The 18670-nt window shown below is 37.5% G+C and overlaps 7 protein-coding genes, 1 non-coding gene and 1 pseudogene across 9 annotated transcripts; 4 read left to right on the forward strand and 5 right to left on the reverse strand.

The window, feature by feature from the left end:
* On the forward strand, positions 1026-5518 carry LOC104776634 (annotated as a pseudogene).
* On the forward strand, positions 3584-4802 carry LOC104776632 (DUF724 domain-containing protein 3-like). Of its 2 annotated transcripts, none has more exons than XM_019243656.1 (4): positions 3584-3812; positions 3901-3982; positions 4058-4200; positions 4315-4802. In XM_019243656.1, exons 1-4 carry the CDS (start codon positions 3624-3626, stop codon positions 4534-4536), a joined length of 636 nt encoding a protein of 211 aa, XP_019099201.1. In that variant the 5' UTR covers positions 3584-3623; the 3' UTR covers positions 4537-4802. The 2 variants fall into 2 exon arrangements, with proteins under 2 accessions (XP_019099201.1, XP_010499032.1); XM_010500730.2 differs by having other exon boundaries at positions 4076-4200.
* Positions 4923-7068, reverse strand: LOC104776631 (putative pentatricopeptide repeat-containing protein At1g26500). The gene has a single exon (XM_010500728.2). It carries the CDS (start codon positions 7008-7010, stop codon positions 5529-5531), a length of 1482 nt encoding a protein of 493 aa, XP_010499030.1. The 5' UTR covers positions 7011-7068; the 3' UTR covers positions 4923-5528.
* On the reverse strand, positions 7105-7177 carry TRNAA-UGC. The gene has a single exon. It is a non-coding gene; the product is annotated as a tRNA-Ala (tRNA).
* LOC104776636 (14-3-3-like protein GF14 iota) lies at positions 7445-9007 on the forward strand. The gene is made up of 7 exons (XM_010500732.1): positions 7445-7594; positions 7690-7996; positions 8094-8181; positions 8264-8373; positions 8457-8605; positions 8683-8747; positions 8831-9007. Exons 1-7 carry the CDS (start codon positions 7513-7515, stop codon positions 8834-8836), a joined length of 807 nt encoding a protein of 268 aa, XP_010499034.1. The 5' UTR covers positions 7445-7512; the 3' UTR covers positions 8837-9007.
* On the reverse strand, positions 9155-9824 carry LOC104776635. Its single transcript, XM_010500731.1, has 3 exons — positions 9725-9824; positions 9557-9626; positions 9155-9449 (listed from the first exon to the last, which is right to left on the reverse strand). Exons 1-3 carry the CDS (start codon positions 9802-9804, stop codon positions 9363-9365), a joined length of 237 nt encoding a protein of 78 aa, XP_010499033.1. The 5' UTR covers positions 9805-9824; the 3' UTR covers positions 9155-9362.
* Positions 10275-11419, reverse strand: LOC104776637. The gene is made up of 5 exons (XM_010500735.2): positions 11245-11419; positions 11074-11146; positions 10845-10896; positions 10677-10746; positions 10275-10569 (listed from the first exon to the last, which is right to left on the reverse strand). Exons 1-5 carry the CDS (start codon positions 11359-11361, stop codon positions 10483-10485), a joined length of 399 nt encoding a protein of 132 aa, XP_010499037.1. The 5' UTR covers positions 11362-11419; the 3' UTR covers positions 10275-10482.
* On the reverse strand, positions 11534-14552 carry LOC109124550 (pentatricopeptide repeat-containing protein At1g26460, mitochondrial-like). The gene is made up of 6 exons (XM_010500736.2): positions 13759-14552; positions 13238-13460; positions 12665-13147; positions 12249-12455; positions 12021-12158; positions 11534-11918 (listed from the first exon to the last, which is right to left on the reverse strand). Exons 1-6 carry the CDS (start codon positions 14397-14399, stop codon positions 11724-11726), a joined length of 1887 nt encoding a protein of 628 aa, XP_010499038.1. The 5' UTR covers positions 14400-14552; the 3' UTR covers positions 11534-11723.
* Positions 16490-18039, forward strand: LOC104776639 (carbohydrate-binding X8 domain-containing protein-like). Its single transcript, XM_010500737.2, has 4 exons — positions 16490-16675; positions 16819-17058; positions 17155-17182; positions 17420-18039. The coding sequence occupies exons 1-4, from the start codon at positions 16624-16626 to the stop codon at positions 17709-17711; spliced, it is 612 nt and encodes a 203-aa protein (XP_010499039.1). The 5' UTR covers positions 16490-16623; the 3' UTR covers positions 17712-18039.

The raw sequence follows: 18670 nt of genomic DNA on the forward strand, positions 1-18670 counted from the left end.
TATGATTCATTCGGAATTGGATGCTTGTCTTCAAAGTTGGATTTGGTCTATTGAGAGCATGATCAGTCACAAGACCAGTAAGATCATATTCGCTTCAGAAGACAAAGATCTAATTGGAGCTCTTCAGCGACCAAAAGCCTGGCCCTCTTTATTGTTCTATTCTAGGTCCTTAGAAGCAGTCTTGGGGAATATCTTGGTTTATAAAGTTTTTTTGTAAGATTGGAATGCAAATCTTGGTGCTCATTTTATTGCAAAGAGCGTAACAAGAGAGGATCGTCGCCAATCTTATGTAGCAACTGGATTCCCATGTTGGCTTTACAAATTTTTTGTAGATGATATGGCTAGAATCTCAGATTAGATTTAACTAGTTAGCTGGGTTGATTGCCGTTGATCCTTTTTTGTAAGAAACTCATATTAACCCCAATTCATATAATTATTCAGTGAAAAAAAAAAAAAGATGAAACCACCAAGAACGTGGAGTTGTTAGTGGAGTAAAATTAGGGATCTATGCTCTTTTTTTTTTTGTATTTGTCGATCAAAGGATGAAGATGGAGGAAAAAGAAAGTAGTTTTTAATTGTTATAGGGTTTAAAATATTTGGGTTAATGGGTTCGTAAATAATAAACCCATTAAGAGTCCATGTATTTTTTATGACCCGGTTTTAGATCACGTTGGTTTTTTTTTTTCTGTCCCGAAAAATCTGTAACATTTATTTATGTACAAATGTTTTTTTTATCCCAGATTGTGTTTAGTTATTTTTGGAGAAGTTGTTTTTAAAAAAATTAAAAATGCCAAAATATACTGATGTGGCTTATTCTGATTGGACAAGTGACTTGTGAATTATAAGATAAAGGATTATGTAACAACTGTGTGTAAGGTTATTTAGTTAATTATGGAGTTACCTAAAATATCTCCTACATTTATAACCGTATATTGCTGATTAGAATCTCTATCGTATATTCGTATGTATAAATAAGAAGATCTGCTTTTTTAGGGTTTCGAAAGAATTAGAGCGATTGATCGACCATGATAACACGCAGCAAAAAGACCAAAATCGTGAAGAATCTTCAAGAGGAAAACAAGTTTGATCAACTCCCTCCGGACCTAGTGATCGAGATATTTAGGCGGTTGCCTTTAAAAACTGTAGGTAGGTGTCTCACACTATCCAAGTCATGTGCAACAACTATCCGCAGTCGAAGTTTCTTCACATCATTTCCGTGGCAGCCTTGTACCCTAATCGCTTTCGACCGGCCCCTTCACATCGCTAACCGCAAAAAATTGCACTTCTTCTTGTCGTCTTTCTCATCATCAACGTCGTCGTCGTTTCTATCACGTTTGAGTACATGGCCGTCCCTATGTCCTGATAAGTTAGGGTACTATTATAATCATGCTAATGGATTGATAAGCATTGGATATGGTCAAGAGCATGTAGTAGCTAACCCCAGCACTGGTAGTTTCATATCTTTACCAAGAGTCAGAAGAAGGGGAAGGGACAAGATCGTAAAAAGTTTTTTCGGGTATGATCCAGTTAGTGATCAATACAAAGTCTTGTCCATGACGGAAAGACGTGATGACCATCAACAAGACCCATCATCTCACCATCAAGTGTTCACATTGGGAGGAAAAAAGCCATGGAAAATGCTGGATTGTAGCATTCCTGATCACCGTCCTTGGTCTAACGGTGTGTGCATAGATGGTGTTGTGTATTATGTTGCTAAAACGGGGCAAGGTATGTCGCAACTGAGCATAATGAGATTTGAACTGAGGGCTGACCGTCTGAATCTTTTTACTAGTTTACCTGGAGAGATTCAAACACCAAGTCTAGATAGTGACACTTTGATGAACTAAAAGGGGAAACTAGCCATAGCTACTGAAGTCACAGCATCTACATTTGATGTGTGGGTTGTGGATCTGGATGGTGAAAAACATGAACCGCTGAGGAAAATAACTTTTGGTATCGAAATTAAGCAACGCTTACGCGTCAGAGGCGCTACTCATACGGGTGAGTTTATCTTCGCACCATCATGGCGCTATTATGGTGATTTTTATGTCACCTATTACAATCCCGACAAGAATAGTTTAAAAAAGATTAAGAATGACGTTTCCGCATACAGTGATGAGTTCATAAGTCGTTTTATAAACGCTATAGTTTTTTCGGATTACCTAGAGAGTTTTAGGTTGTTGTCAGAGAGACAATTCATGATTTGATTTTACCCATATAATCTTATATGATTTCTTTTACTTTCGTTGATTTGTTAGTTTTATTTCATAAACAATGTCACCATTTCTTTCTAAAATCAGTTGGACCTTTTCTCTCTTTGCCTGCTTGTGTGAGGCAACCATTGCTTTCCAAACAAACAAGAAACTTCAAATTTGTATTTACAACATATATCAGAATTTGCGTATGTCTGTGAATATGTCAGCCAAATCAAACAAGCTCACTTTCTAAGTTTGAATTTGAATTTGTGTAACGACACAATCAATAGTGATTGACACACATTTATGAAGTCACAGACATACGCAATTCTGATATTGTAAATACAAATTTTCCGAGTAATTTGTGTAACGACACAATCAATATTCAATAGTGATTGACACATTTATGAAGTCACAAGACATACGCAATTCTGAGATTCTAAGTACAAATTTCGAGTCAATAGTTTTGAATTTGTGTAACGACTATTTAATCAATAGTGATTGACACGAATAATTTGTGATTGACACATTAACTTGAGAATTGATATATACTCATTAATGTCTTATTCTCCTTTTGATTACATGTACGTGCATGGAAAACTTTGGCAATAAAAGCAAGGATTCTTCATCTCATTTCAAACGCTCACACACTCTCTTCTTATCTCACTTTGGTGATAACTATTAAGGAGTGATCCATGGGATATGATTTGATTACAATCACTATGAGTTAGTGATTGAGTCCGATTAAAAATTTGAGATTTTAACTTGGTGCTGTCAAAATTCAAAATTGTAAATAATAGGTGCTATCAAAATTTAAATTCAAATAATTTAGAGAAATATTTCGGAAGTGATTTTTTTTTTTCATTTCAATTGAGTTTTTAAAATATATATAAACCATGTAAATTTTTTATATTTTATTTATAAAATAACAATAGTCAATAGGAACTATATTAATTAAATATATATATATATATACATATATATATATAAACCATGTAAACTTTTTATATTTTATTTATAAAATAACAATAGTCAATAGGAACTATAATAATTAAAAAAAAAAATATATATATATATATATATATATATATATATATATATATAAACCACGATCCGAACATATGAACGACCCGAGTCACAATTGCCCTCTTCAAATTGAAACTGATATATGGCATTACTATACGTAATATGCTCCAGGAGAATTTATATACGTTAATATGCTTCAAATTCAAATTCAAATTATTCAATCGTTTGCTCCTTGACCCATGCCATTGTCATTATTGCTCACGTAGTAAATGTGGTTGCTATAAAAACCGAGCCTCTCTTCTCATTTTATTATATATACTCTCGACCATTTTTGGTGATTACAACTCTCTCTCTCTCTCTCTCTCTCTCTCTCTCTCTCTCTCTCTCTATCTATCTATCTAAATGTCTCAAGAGTGTATTTTTGCTTTTCCGGAGATGGAGCAGCAAACGACGACGACGACGATAATGAAGGATTGTGGAGTTGAAGTCAGTCCTGAAGAGAAAGGGTTCGAAGGTGCATTGACTCCTAAAGTGGCCACAGAGCATCTAAGAAATTCCCAGAATCCTGAGGACATTGGCATGACAGTCACTGTATGTTAGACACTAATTAACTAGTGTTGTCTGTTTTCCTCATGTCTTTGATTTGTTGTTTCACATAAATTGTGTTACATGGTAATAGGCCACTGGAGATTCAGGAAAGAAGGGAGCTGATGCTGTCATGATGATGAGTGATAAAACTCCTCCAGTTTTAACATCAATAGGTAATTTGATCTTCCTTAACTCCCTGTGTTTAATTTCTGCATCACACATATATATATAATGATATGTAATGTCAGATGTCATTGTTTTCCCAGCAAAAGAATCTGTTTCAGTTGTGACCCCGTCCCTGATCATAACGGCAACACCCTTGAAACAAATAGAGGCTGAAACTGAAAGAAAGAATCAGAATGGTTTGGAAAATAGTTCAACTCAACAGGAGGTAAAGCTAGTTGGTCGTTTGATACATAACCAAACCATTCTTGCTTTCACTAGATGGTGCTTATTATCTTTGCCTTATGAATTATGATTCTTATTTATTTTGGAATGAATGCAGATGCCTGGGGATAGCAGAGGAAAAAGGCAAAAATTGGAAAGAAATAAACCGGAAAATGAATTGCTGGGGGAGTTGGACGCATTTAAGGTAAAATTTGCGGAGGTGAGAGACGCATTTAAGACCTTTGCTGACACAACGGAAAAAGTACTGGACGAGAAAGACTGTGTGATTTTGTTGCTGAAACATAAGCTGGAGTCTAAAACGAATGTGTTGGCTCCCTAGGTATATGAAGTTCAATTCCAGTGTTATTTTTGTTTTGAATAAAATGTTCAGTTTGAATTAAAAAGAAATAACGTTTTTACATCTAGTGCCACATTTGTTTAAATCAATGCAGAAGAAACAGAGTTTATGATCCTCTTATGTGGAAAGTCTTGTTGCTAGCCAAAGTTGCAGACCGTTATTGGATTAAAAGTACTTTTATAATCAATTCTTTTAAATTCCTTAAGATTCTAGTGTTATTCAAGTTGTTGATTTTTCGTTTCTGTTAGTGTTAGTCGATGTTATATATATATATATATATATATATATATATATAATGTCTTGATATTGGTTACATTACTTACATACATAAACATAACTTTCCTCTCTTTTATTTTTTATGCGTTTTACTCTTTGCAAGAGATGTCTTTGCTTCGTGATTGTTAGACTGCAAGCTTATAATCGAAAAGTTGTCACGAGACTGGTTTAATTGATTAACTTTGCAAAGTCTGTGCTCACAAAGATTCAACTCCCTTGATATGGTTATACGTTCTTCGTCTCCTCTCTCAGACCACCATTTACTCCATTTGGCGAGAACGTAACAGACTCTCTGCTGCAGTCGGCATCTTCAACTTTTTCATCGATGCAATTACAGAACAGAACGCAAGAGACGTAGCAGTGACAACGCATTTATCAAACGTGTTGTTTATCACCTCTACATGAATATATGGGGATGATAAGCCCGGTTACTCAACAAGGATTCCTTCACGTGTAAATTTATTTCATTAAGTCCTTTACAATGAAGTAGATGTAAGTTACTTTTTCTGAGATCTTTTACAAATGTTTACTTTCGTTGATTTGTTAGTTTTATCACCATTCCTTTCTAAAATCAGTTTTAACATTTTCTCTCTTTGTCTGCTTGTTTGAGACAACCATTGGTTTCCAAACAAACAAGAAACTTCAAATTTGTATTTACAATATCAGAATATTGCGTATGTATATATGACTTCATAAATTTATCTATCTCTCCTTCTCTCTCTTGTACTCATCTTCTCTCCATACCTCTGGAATATATCAGCCAAATCAAACAAGCTCACTTCTCTAAGTTTCTTGGACATCTCTTCAAACATAACAACACCTTCCTCATTAGAATAACATTGCAAGAACTTGCTGTAATCAAATCTAGGAACTTCAAGCCCTCTCTTCAACGTTCTCTCAACATACTTCGTTGCTTCCAACCGTTTCCCTGCCTTGATCATACCTCCAACGAATATCGTATCGAAATTCACTAACGGGTCTGGTCCTTTCCTTCCTCTTCTCCCCAAATGTCCTTGCAGCAACATAAGATACGTATGCATTATCGGCTCGCACCCTCTCTGTATCATCTTCCTGAAAACTTCAGTCGCCTCACTTGCACGTTTAATCTTCACATTCCCTTTAATCAACGCATGATAGATACTTATATCCGGATTCTCAATCCCTTCCACCATCTTATACGCCTCTGCAACCCTTCGTTTAACCAATAGACCATAAATGATATCCCCCCAAGTTAAGTTATCCACCTGAACACCTCTCTCACGCATTTCCTCCAACAACTTAAGTGCCAGATCAATCCTACCATTGTTACACAACCTACCAATCATAACCCTGTAGAAAGACACATCCAAATCACCACCTCTCTTGGAAACCATCACGTAAAAGACCTTAGAAGCTTCATCGAACTGGTTTTGCTTCAAAAAAGTCTCCATAATCTTTTTACCAGCTTCAACATCAACCTCAAACCCTTCATCCATCATCAAATTCCAAAGCTTAGCAGCTTCAATCAAATCACCAACATCACAAAACCCTTGTATCATCGTCCTATAAGTAACCTCATCAGGTTTGATAAACTCCTTCAGCTTATTAACAACAAACTTAGCTTCTTCAACAAGCTTCTCTTTACACAGAGTCTCCACTCCCCTGTTCATCGTTCCCACGTTATACAAATAACCAAACCCGTTCATCAGATGGAAAAAGCTTACACATTTATTCAACTCACGAGCAGAAGCAAGCGTTTTCAACACGATCCGAAACGTCTTATCGTTAACCAATCCACTTTCTCCAGTCTCTTGAGCTAATTCCCAGAAAAGATCCATGTTTCTCGATTTCCCGATGATTCCGAGCATCTTGTTAGAGGTGGTGGAGGTGTGTGAGAAATCAGGGTGGTGGGTTTGAGAATAGAGGAAGAAACGGTGTACCGGACGCCACGAGAGTGGGAAATTGTTGCAGACTTGGAGGAAGAACTCGTGAGTTAGTTGAAATTTCGTGGAGGAGAGCTTCGTGACGAGACGTGAATCAGGAGAGTGTTGTTGCTGGTAGAGGATTGTACAGACTCGGAGGAGATGGTCTTGGTTTATCGGTGTGATGGAACTCGGTTGAGTTAACTCGGTGAAGAATCGTCGAATTGGGTTTCTGATGTTTATCATCATCCTCCGAGAAGAAACGACGGCGATAGCCATAATGTTTTCCGGCGAATGTAGAAGAAATAGATTGGACTAAAACCTAAACTAGGGTGAATTTTGCGTGTGTAAAAAAAAAGGAATGAAAAAAAAATGGAGATGCGGGGGATCGAACCCCGTGCCTCTCGCATGCAAAGCGAGCGCTCTACCATTTGAGCTACATCCCCACCGATGAACACATTCGCTAGTAAAGGCATATATATGAAATAAGGCAAAACGGTGTCGTGACGAAAGCAAAAAGGTCGTTAAGTTAGTTAGGAGGAACAGCGAAGAAAAACCCAGGAATTGCGGGAGACACAGAGAGGCGAGCTTGGGATCTCAAGGTTGAGATTTAGTCTTCTTCCGCCATTTGCGAATCATCTTCAGTACTCTCTTTTTATATTTCTCTCTTTCCCTCCCCATCTCTTCCGAAATCAAATTTTATTTGTATTGATTTATCTATATATCTCCGCCTAGGAATACAATACAAAACGAACCGAGATATCAAGATCATTGGAAAAAAATGTCATCTTCAGGATCCGACAAAGAGAGAGAGACTTTTGTCTATATGGCTAAGCTCTCCGAGCAAGCCGAGCGATACGACGGTAACGAAATGTCTTTTTTTTTGTATTATGTCGATTTTTTATATTCATATATCTCTGGAAAAATTGAGGGTTTGATGTAATGTAATAATGGACAGAGATGGTGGAGACGATGAAGAAAGTGGCGAGAGTGAACAGCGAGCTGACGGTGGAAGAGAGGAATCTGTTGTCGGTTGGTTACAAGAACGTGATCGGGGCGAGAAGAGCTTCGTGGAGGATAATGTCGTCGATCGAGCAGAAGGAAGAGTCCAAAGGCAATGAGTCGAACGTGAAACACATCAAGGGTTATCGCCAAAAGGTAGAAGATGAGCTCGCCAACATTTGTCAAGACATTCTCAACATCATTGATCAGCATCTTATCCCTCACGCTACCTCAGGGGAAGCCACCGTCTTCTACTACAAGATGTGATAAACATTACAAAAACATGCACTCTTCTTTCTTTCTTGCTTCATCATCATCATCTGCAAGTGAAACTAAATTTTTGTATCTGGAAATTTGTAGGAAAGGAGATTATTACCGTTACTTGGCTGAGTTTAAGACCGAGCAAGAGAGGAAGGAAGCTGCTGAACAGTCGCTCAAAGGCTATGAGGTATTTTATATGTTGAATATGTTTTTCTCTCAGACACTTGTATATTATGAGAACTTTTGTCTGATGCATTTATCTTGATTAGGCTGCAACACAAGCTGCAAGCACTGAGCTTCCTTCGACCCATCCGATTCGTCTTGGCCTTGCTCTTAACTTCTCTGTTTTCTACTATGAGATCATGAACTCTCCTGAAAGGTCTCAATCTAGAACATCAATTAAATACATATACAATCAAGTGTCAACTTTGTTGTGATATGGTTTATAGAAAAATGTTGCAGAGCTTGCCATTTGGCTAAGCAAGCCTTCGATGAGGCGATTGCGGAGTTAGATACTCTAAGCGAGGAGTCGTACAAGGACAGCACTTTGATCATGCAGCTCCTCAGAGACAACCTCACCCTCTGGACTTCTGATCTTCCTGAAGATGGAGGTCTGTCTGAAAGTCACACAACACACATGATGTCTCGAAATGTTTGAGCTTAAGCAATGATTTTGTTATGTTTTCAGGAGAAGACAACATCAAGACTGACGAACCCAAGCAAGAACAGGCTAAACCTGCCGACGCCACTGAGGTAACTCACCTTAAAATGAAGTGTATGAATTGTCCTTCTGGGGTCAAAAGCTCAATGTTGTTTTGGTTGTTTGTTTGTTTCAGAACTGATCAAAGGGCTTGGAAGTTGAATGAGATTAGATTCAATGCCCAGAAGGGGGAGGCAAATTCCTTTAAATTCCATAGCTTGGTTTCATCAGGAAGATGGGATCAGAGACAATTGAATTCAATCCTACAATGTTTTTTTTTTTTTTTTTTTGTATTTCTTTTCTTCTTAATTTTGTCGTCAATTTTCATGTCATCAATATTTTATGGTATGCAATTATATTATGATTTGATCAGATATGCTTCTGCCGTTAAACATTTCCAATATACAGATCAATCAAGTGTATATACTAAAGATTAGCCAACTGAACAAACAAACACAGAAGTCCGCAAAACAAAAAGCTTGTTAAGATTTATTAAACTCTTGGGACAGAGTAATGATCATTATTGATGATGGTTTTATGGACATTCAAACTGCAGTATTCAGAAGAAGAATAAAAACCTTAGCATAAGAGCTGAGGACAAACCTAACCATATACAAAAAGATGGGAGAAGAAGATAAATGAAACAAAAATCTCTTCTTCTTGCTCTGTCATGGTTCTTCCTTATCAAAGAAACTCTGAGGCAAGGTAAAATCTTCTTCATGATTCAGAATGTCCATGTCCTCATCGTCTGATTTCTGAAACCCACAGAGGTAACAGATTAAAACCATTAGCACAACTCCAAACAAAGCCATGAAGTGAAAACCTACAGCTATGAGACACTCTAATCATGCTTATTACTCACCAGCATGTCGATGTTGTAGAAACGATCAAGTAGCTGAAGAACCTCATCCGCTGTGAACTGTCGGTCAAAGCTATGGACAGGAATAGTTCGATAGAAAGACTCAAATCAATAAGGATCAGAGCTTCATTTGATTGAAAGTATGAAACAGACTCTGTAAAAAAACCAAACCTTCTTCCGAGATACTCCATCAGACCATAAAGAACAAAGTGGCGATGTATCCCTGCACACACCATCATAGATAATCCCATTAGTAGAAATCAAAGAACTGATCAATGTCCAAGAACAAGAGACATTGAAATGATTAGCCTTTTTGTTAAAGGGTTATTACTACGGTTTCTGATCACTACCATGAAAGAAAAGTAGCAAAAAGGATCAAGATTTGAANTTGTTTCAGAACTGATCAAAGGGCTTGGAAGTTGAATGAGATTAGATTCAATGCCCAGAAGGGGGAGGCAAATTCCTTTAAATTCCATAGCTTGGTTTCATCAGGAAGATGGGATCAGAGACAATTGAATTCAATCCTACAATGTTTCTTTTTTTTTTTTTTTGTATTTCTTTTCTTCTTAATTTTGTCGTCAATTTTCATGTCATCAATATTTTATGGTATGCAATTATATTATGATTTGATCAGATATGCTTCTGCCGTTAAACATTTCCAATATACAGATCAATCAAGTGTATATACTAAAGATTAGCCAACTGAACAAACAAACACAGAAGTCCGCAAAACAAAAAGCTTGTTAAGATTTATTAAACTCTTGGGACAGAGTAATGATCATTATTGATGATGGTTTTATGGACATTCAAACTGCAGTATTCAGAAGAAGAATAAAAACCTTAGCATAAGAGCTGAGGACAAACCTAACCATATACAAAAAGATGGGAGAAGAAGATAAATGAAACAAAAATCTCTTCTTCTTGCTCTGTCATGGTTCTTCCTTATCAAAGAAACTCTGAGGCAAGGTAAAATCTTCTTCATGATTCAGAATGTCCATGTCCTCATCGTCTGATTTCTGAAACCCACAGAGGTAACAGATTAAAACCATTAGCACAACTCCAAACAAAGCCATGAAGTGAAAACCTACAGCTATGAGACACTCTAATCATGCTTATTACTCACCAGCATGTCGATGTTGTAGAAACGATCAAGTAGCTGAAGAACCTCATCCGCTGTGAACTGTCGGTCAAAGCTATGGACAGGAATAGTTCGATAGAAAGACTCAAATCAATAAGGATCAGAGCTTCATTTGATTGAAAGTATGAAACAGACTCTGTAAAAAAACCAAACCTTCTTCCGAGATACTCCATCAGACCATAAAGAACAAAGTGGCGATGTATCCCTGCACACACCATCATAGATAATCCCATTAGTAGAAATCAAAGAACTGATCAATGTCCAAGAACAAGAGACATTGAAATGATTAGCCTTTTTGTTAAAGGGTTATTACTACGGTTTCTGATCACTACCATGAAAGAAAAGTAGCAAAAAGGATCAAGATTTGAATTGTGAAACTTGCCTTTGAGTTTAACAGGAGGATAGATTTCAAGAGCTTCTAATAACTTCAGCTCTAATTCAACCTCTGACTGCTCCTGTAGAAGCAATCCAATAAAAGAGGAACCTTTAAAAAACCTCAGAGCGTATAATGAATAAAATGGTGGTGGAGAGAAAGAAGAGAGAGATGACTGACCTTGGAGAGAGAGGAGGCGGAGGAAGGTAAAGCTTTGCAGGGAGAGTGTACGGACATGCCGTCTTGCTCTTCCTCTTTTGCTTTCCCTCCGCCACTTTCGTCCGTTCTTCCACCCATTTTTTTTTTAGGGTTTCGTGGCTTTGATCCCAAAAATCCGGTGGAAGCTTCTCAAATGCTGTTTGTGTGTATAGTAGTATCATACAGCAGAGCTTGTTGGATCTCTTATCTAGGCCGGCCCATCTTCAATCTTCAAGGCCTTGTTTTTGTGAATTCATTTTGACAACATATATGCTGACGTGGACATCCACCGGAAGTAGTAACATTAAACTCTAAAAATAATACAAATGTGAATCCTAATTTAGTTAATGGGAAATTTTGGTTTAAATAAACAAATTTGAGGATACCATAAAAGTATAAAAATGCTGATATGAGAGAGAGAAACACTCTTATTATATATAGAGAGAGATTCATTTTGGATTTCAGTTGTTTAGTGCTCGGCCCCTGGAGTAGTCAATGTTGAACAGCATGTTCCTGCGGTTCTCTGTTCCCATCCTGATCTGAAACTTCTTGGCCAATTCCTCCACTTGATCATTGTTTTCATGGTCCATTTCCCTCACACATCGCCTTCTGAGCTTTTTCAATGTCTCCCTGGAGGGTTCAAATCCAGCCTTGATCTGTATAATTGTAACATGTATTAGTTTCTCAGGGCCAAGTAAGCAAAACACACATCATTATCTCATAGTGTGGTTAGGTTTTGTTTGTTATGTCTTGTTTACCATGTCATCAACGACTGTCAGAGCTGATTTGGGATCCCGGTTAATGAGATGAGCATCAACCAGCAGTGAATACGTCCTGGAATCAGGTTTAACACCTATGCTAACCAGATGCTCGAATACATTGGTGGCCTCAAAAGTCTGCAAGGCAAAACAGGCTAGAGTCGTTAGGCCTAATTGTTCATTCATGAAAAGATAATACTAGAGAGTGAGTTGAAATCGAAACACTACCTTCTTGACTTTTCCAAATGCATATAGTAACGCATTGTATGAATCGATATTAGGAGTCAGTCCAAAGGAAGCACTTATTGCCTCAAACGTCTGATAAGCACGATCCAGATCCCATGTGTTTGCGCAGCCAAGAATTATACAGTTTAGAGCAGCAACAGACTTATATGGAGTATCACCTTTACTCAAACTTTCCAACTGGAAGTATACCTGGTGGGATTATGTGACACAGTGCAAGGTCAGATAAGCTAAACATTATATCTGCTTAGTCCCAAACCATTCAGAAAATGCATGAACATGATGCTCGACTTCGATAAACAGGTTCTATTAATTAAATGCAATGACCCTAAATTACTTCTTGTTACGAAGATAACTGAGAATATGTAGAATAATTACCCTTAGAAAGAGTCGAGGTATACCTCATCCAAAGTCTCAAAACCTTTCTTAGAGCACGCGACAACTAGCGGGTATAAGGATGTAAAAGGTGAAAGCATTTCCTCCACAACTTCTTTTTCAGAGTCTGCATAAGCGGATTCAAGTTCATGAAGTGTAGTGAAAGCTTTTTGCAGATTCCCCAACGATGCATAGGCATTTATCTTTGCAATGTAAGATGCAGGGTTAGCTGCCTTCCTCCCACGCAGACTCTGTTTCAGAATCGTCCATGATCCTTCCACTAAAGATGAACTACAAGTCCTAGCAGCAGTTGCAAGACCAGCTACTACCAACCCTTCATCAACAGAAAGAATAACCGAGGGCCTAGCCATTTCGCCTCTAGTGATCCACTTGAACATAAACTCAAACGCATAAAATGCTAACTTGCTATTATCCTCTTGAATTGCAACTTCTGCAATATAATTACACAGTATCCAGCTAGGGCAAAGGGACTTGTTCCGATCAACAGCCTACGCAATAAGGATAATATATAATTAATAAAAGGGGACGGCAAAAGCTTCAGATGACAGACCAAAGATAACAAAAAAACTCGTCTTTACCTTGCACCTTTCGATGATGGAGACCAGTGTATCTGTCCTACCTCTGGCTACACAACTACGGACACATTCAGTAAAGACTGTGGTGGATAACATATAACCAGATTTGAGTGCCAAGTCCATAATTTTCATGGCTTCGTCATTCTTCCCAGATCCAAAATGCATTCCAATAACCAAATCATATGATTCATCATCCGGAAGAGACTCCTTCCCCAACAGGAGCATCCTGACGTAATTACATCAAGTCATGATACATTCTTATTCAAAAAAAAATCAACATTAGCATTACACCAATATCAGTGACAGCTATCAGAGATAACCCTTTGGTATCAGAACCTACTACCGTTGTTCAATCATGTAAATTTCTGATCTTTTGCACTAGTTCTAAGCTATCTCCGCATAGAAACAACAATATATAACATAATAGGTAACAAATCTCACTCACTAACTCGACAGTAATATCAACAGCAGTGCTCATTTCTGAAAATAAAGTACTAGTCTTTATCAAAGTCAGAGGATCTAACCGTTCAAGTAGCTTCATGGCAGCATCGGTCTCTCTAGACTGGTACATAGCCTTCAAGACAAGATTATAAGACGCAGTATTGGGAGCAACAGAGAACTCTTCCATTGGCGCAACAAGATCGAGCATGTCTGCAGCCGAAGCACCCATCATCAAATTAGCACGAAGGTAATGATTGTATAGGTTAACATCAGGCTTGTTCGGCTTCCCATTCTTGTCAAGCGATCGAACCCAAAACTCGAAAAGCTGTTTCATATCGGACCAACGCTGCGAGGCGGTCCAATCAGCAAACATGTTCAGAAGAGAGATCATGTCAAGCGTCTCGGAGAGAGCTCTGATTCGAGCAGCAGGGGCCTGGTTTAGAAATCCTAATGGAACGAGAGACTGGTTGAAGGAAGGAGTGTTCGGGATCGGGTTACGCCAATTCTCTTGGTAAAGAGGGCTCCCCGTTGCTGGGTTAGGTGGAAGAGGGGTTGAGTTTGATTGGTGGTTTGGTGTTTCGTGATCTGTTGTTGTTTCGGTTGCGAGCTGAGGATCTTGAGAGAGGAATGGTGTACCGGAAATGGCTCTGATGGTTGAAGTAGGATAGGGTTTAAGGGTTTTGAGGAGAGAGAAACGGGATCGGGTAAAGAGATGAGACGCCATTGTTGGAAAGATCTGTTCTTTTTTTCTTTCTTTTTTTGAGCTCTGGGGGAAAAAGGGGTTTATCTGTGTGTGTTTTAGGGTTTTCTGAGTTCAGATGAGTGAGTTTCCCGGTCGTGACGATCTGTTCCTCGATGACATCAGTGGCATTTCAGAGATTATCCCACAAAGATGATGTCATTTTTTCAGGAGTTGTCTTTTGACTCTCGGAACATGTTTAGGCCTTTTAGTATAATGCCCGGCCCATTAATATATACAGCCCACACCTTTTTCTCAAAACACACACGTAATAATATTGTGACATTTGATTTGTGACATTGATTTGTTATGTTGTTTTTAATTTTTAAATGCTTGATTTTTCATAAGTTGAGGATGTATATTTCATTGTCAAATTTAACTTTTAATGGAAAGTGTTGCGAGATAATCTTTCACTAATGGTTGGTGATGAGTTTCATACGCAGCATGAAAGGTTCATTTGAATAGGAATGATGAGAATTAAGGGAAGTTTGCTCTCTGTGCAGCACATTATTCGTGGATTTCTCGGTTCAACAAAGGCACTTCATCGGCTATATTAAGAGGTGGACTCTATCTTCAGAGTGAAAGAGAAGCTAGAAATGTGATTCTTAGTTAACAACGTATCACGAACAGTGAAAAAGATTGACCGTAGGAATTTGAGAGAACAAGCGAAAATCCCATAGTCGAGTTGTGACGTATCGTTCTTCCGCATGATATCTCTCAACGGAATCTCATTTCATGGTGCATGTATGATATGTACAATACAATATGTGTTTAGACTTTATAACCTTTTTTATATATCACGCAGACGGCAGAACGAAAAAAAAAAACTTTTATTGAACTTTACATGCATAACTCTCATACGAAATCAGAGGGGATAGACCTTTCACTACAGAGCTTTCATTTTAATGAAATTCACATTTTACAACAAAAAAAAACTCTCATACGAAAGATGTCATTTTTTTTGTCCACTGAATCTAGCATACAAGCATATATCATTATATCTATGACGTGAACGAAATTCACCAACCATGTCAACATTATAAATTTATATATCATCAATTCATCATCATGCGTCTCTAACCAAATCGACACCACGCGGCCACAACCCAAGATGTGGACATGGAAGGCGTTGAACCTTTCGTTTAATTCTTTTCAATGACAAGGTTATTTTTAATTTAAAATTGTATTTATACTTTAATTTCTTATATTTTTCATACTTTAATTTAAAGTGTATTTACCGTAACTTGTATTTATGTTTGAACTTATATTTACTAAAAATACTCTTCAAATTACCGGTCTAAAGTTTAAAAATAAATGATTGCCAAAAAAAAAGGTCATTAATTCCGTACGTTAGAGGTAACGTTTATAGCTAATTTTGGTCGTCTTATCGTCAACAATTTGAATTCTCGGATGATTAGTGCGACTTTGTGACTTGTGACACAATCACACGTGTTGTAATACGGATGCAAAGTTTTTCCCTGCACATGGATCCCTCGCTTAGCCGCTTTGCCTTAGAAAAGTACTTAACACTTAAGTTTTTGCCAAAGAGTAATACTATTTCCAATTGTTGTGTTCTTTTTCCTGTTTTTCTCCATTACTTTTCATCGGTTAGTGCTTCAGAAATCAAACTACTTTATAACTTTAAACATATCTTTTATAGTTTATATCTTATAATGTTTAATAACATTTACAACAGTTTTTACTTTGCAAACGTGTGCATGCATGATGCATCTTTTGTTGTCTTTGGGGAAAGCTGCACTCTATCTAAATCCTAGAAAAAAAAAGTAAAGAGAATGCAGCAGATGTACGTAAATTGAGGTGACAAATTAGTAAATAACAAAGCTAGTTTTCCTCACATAAAGTCCCACTACGATATTATGTGCGTCAACCGACCTATCACACATTGACTAGACGACAAGCATGCTTTCCACCTTCTCTGTTTGTTTCTCTCCAGACCCACATTGCTTTGAGTACTCAAAATCAAACATTTACAAGTCATCACACATTATTATCATAACTTTTCTTAACTTAGGCTCGAGGGTATACTGTGCCTATTAGTACCCGAGAAATATCATAAACATTAAGCTCCATCATCGTATCAACATCTCTCTCTCTCTCTCTCTCTCTCTCTCTCTCTCTCAAACAAACACGCAAACTCACATTCGTGGTACTGTTAGGGCTAAACAAGTTCGATCAGTTTTGAGTTGTCATGGCTCTTTTGCTTCCTCTGTTTCTTCTCTCTTTCATGTTTACCTATTCAAGTAAGGTTCTAATTTATATATCCTCTTGGTAACGTTTACCTTGTAATGCTAATCTTTAACACATCTTCTTCAGTTTTTCACATTTCTCTTCTGTTAGATCCTATCTCTTGTCTATTCTGATCCGATATCTATGTTCTGTACAGACGCGGCGGTATGTGTATGCAAGGACGCGAGCGAGCCTGAGCTTCAGAAGGTGATAGACTTCGCGTGTGGAGGAGGTGCTGACTGTACTCAGATTCAGACGACCGGAGCTTGTTATCAACCAAACACCATCAAGAACCATTGTGACGTCGCCGTTAACAGCTACTACCAGAAGAAAGCTCCAACCGGCGCCACCTGTGACTTTAACGGCGCCGCCGTCATCTCCACTTCTCCTCCTTCCAGTAAATATATCTTCCATTAATTGAAACCACAACTTCTTTTCATCTCAAATGTGTATAAATATTTTTGCTGATTCTTTCTTTACTCTGTTCTTGCAGCTACTTCAAGCTGTTTATCTAGTTCCAGGTATGTTTCACTTCACCTTGCCTGCCTTATAGCTTAGATTAGTTTTTTTTTTTTATAATTCTTGATCGTTTGCTTAGTGTTTTCTTTACATCAGTAATGAGCTCTCTGATTATTCTAGTCGTTGATTAGTTCAATAACTTGTGTATTAGTATACTACGTATTTACCAAATTTTTAAAACATTTTTAGAGATTGTGATGATGATTCAAGTGTGTTTATAAGAGAACATTCTTTTGCAGCTCCAACGGAACCCCCACAACCGGAAATACATCCACCGGTAATTCAACCGCCGGAACTCCAGGCATTACAAATCCAACCACAGGCAACTCCACCGGCAATTCAACAACCAGCACACCTACCAATGATAGGCCGACTTCGTCTTCGTTAGCATTTCCTGGAAATACTATGGGACCGGCAAGCAGCACCAGCGGTTTAGGTGGCGGTGATCCCAACGGTGGAGAAGAGCTCTCCGTCCGAACCACGACGATCATCTTACTAGCTACCATCGCTGCCGTGGCTTTGAAGGTTTAGGTGAAATCATCTCGGATGATCATCATGACATGGACGCTCATTTGTTATATGAGATATTAAAGCCAAGTTAGAGCGTCTCTTTCTTTGCCCACCTTTTAATCTTTGTAGGGTTGTGACTCTCTCTCTCTCTTTCTTCTATAGTATTTTAATTTGGTTTATAGAAAACCTTAATCAAGAGCTTTTCTTGCTTTCTTTTGTAAATCCAGAATGCTCTTTGGTTTGTATTCTTTTTATTACCTATCGTTAGTGTCTTAGTGATGCGTCCCATGTGTCATTGTCGATTTCAACATCACGAAATAATAAAATGACGTTTGCTAATTTACTATGACAATATTTCCTAATTAATTAAATAACCAAAATTTGACAACTGAATTTACAACTAAATCTAGGAAGATTTTTTTTTTTCATGACTTTCTAATAGTAATAAGATTTATATTTCAAAATTTCGGATACTATCTTCAAATTTATATTTTTTTTTTCTATTGGAATGCTACTTCATTCTTATCTTATTTATCATCTTCTCTAAAGAACATTGGCGAGTTTCCTTTGTCTCCATATAGGGTTTATAATAGATCATAGATGTGTAATAAATTAAAGTAAAAACGTAGTAAATTTTAGAAAAAAATACATCAACATTCGAACATATAGTTTGTAATGAAAGTGAACCGAACCGAATTATTAATTTATTTACCGCCGATTGACCTACTTATATATTTGGTATTTCCTTTTAAGACCATTGTTTCGTCCGAATTTTCTAGTTGTCAGTTTTTGCGCTCGAATTCTTACTTGAGACTGGTGTTTAGAAAACGCATGCGTGATCATGGCCACCCCGTCTGATTCTGCAACAACTCCAAGGGAAAGAAGAAGTTTGTGGTGCGTGTTCTCGATTTGCTTCTTGTATTCACCGCTTTAAAACTAATCAAAGGTTTACATGGATGGTTTTTCAATCTTATTAAAGG

This window comes from Camelina sativa, chromosome 3, assembly GCF_000633955.1.
Source record: "Camelina sativa cultivar DH55 chromosome 3, Cs, whole genome shotgun sequence".
In the NCBI taxonomy this organism is placed as follows: Eukaryota; Viridiplantae; Streptophyta; class Magnoliopsida; order Brassicales; family Brassicaceae; genus Camelina; species Camelina sativa.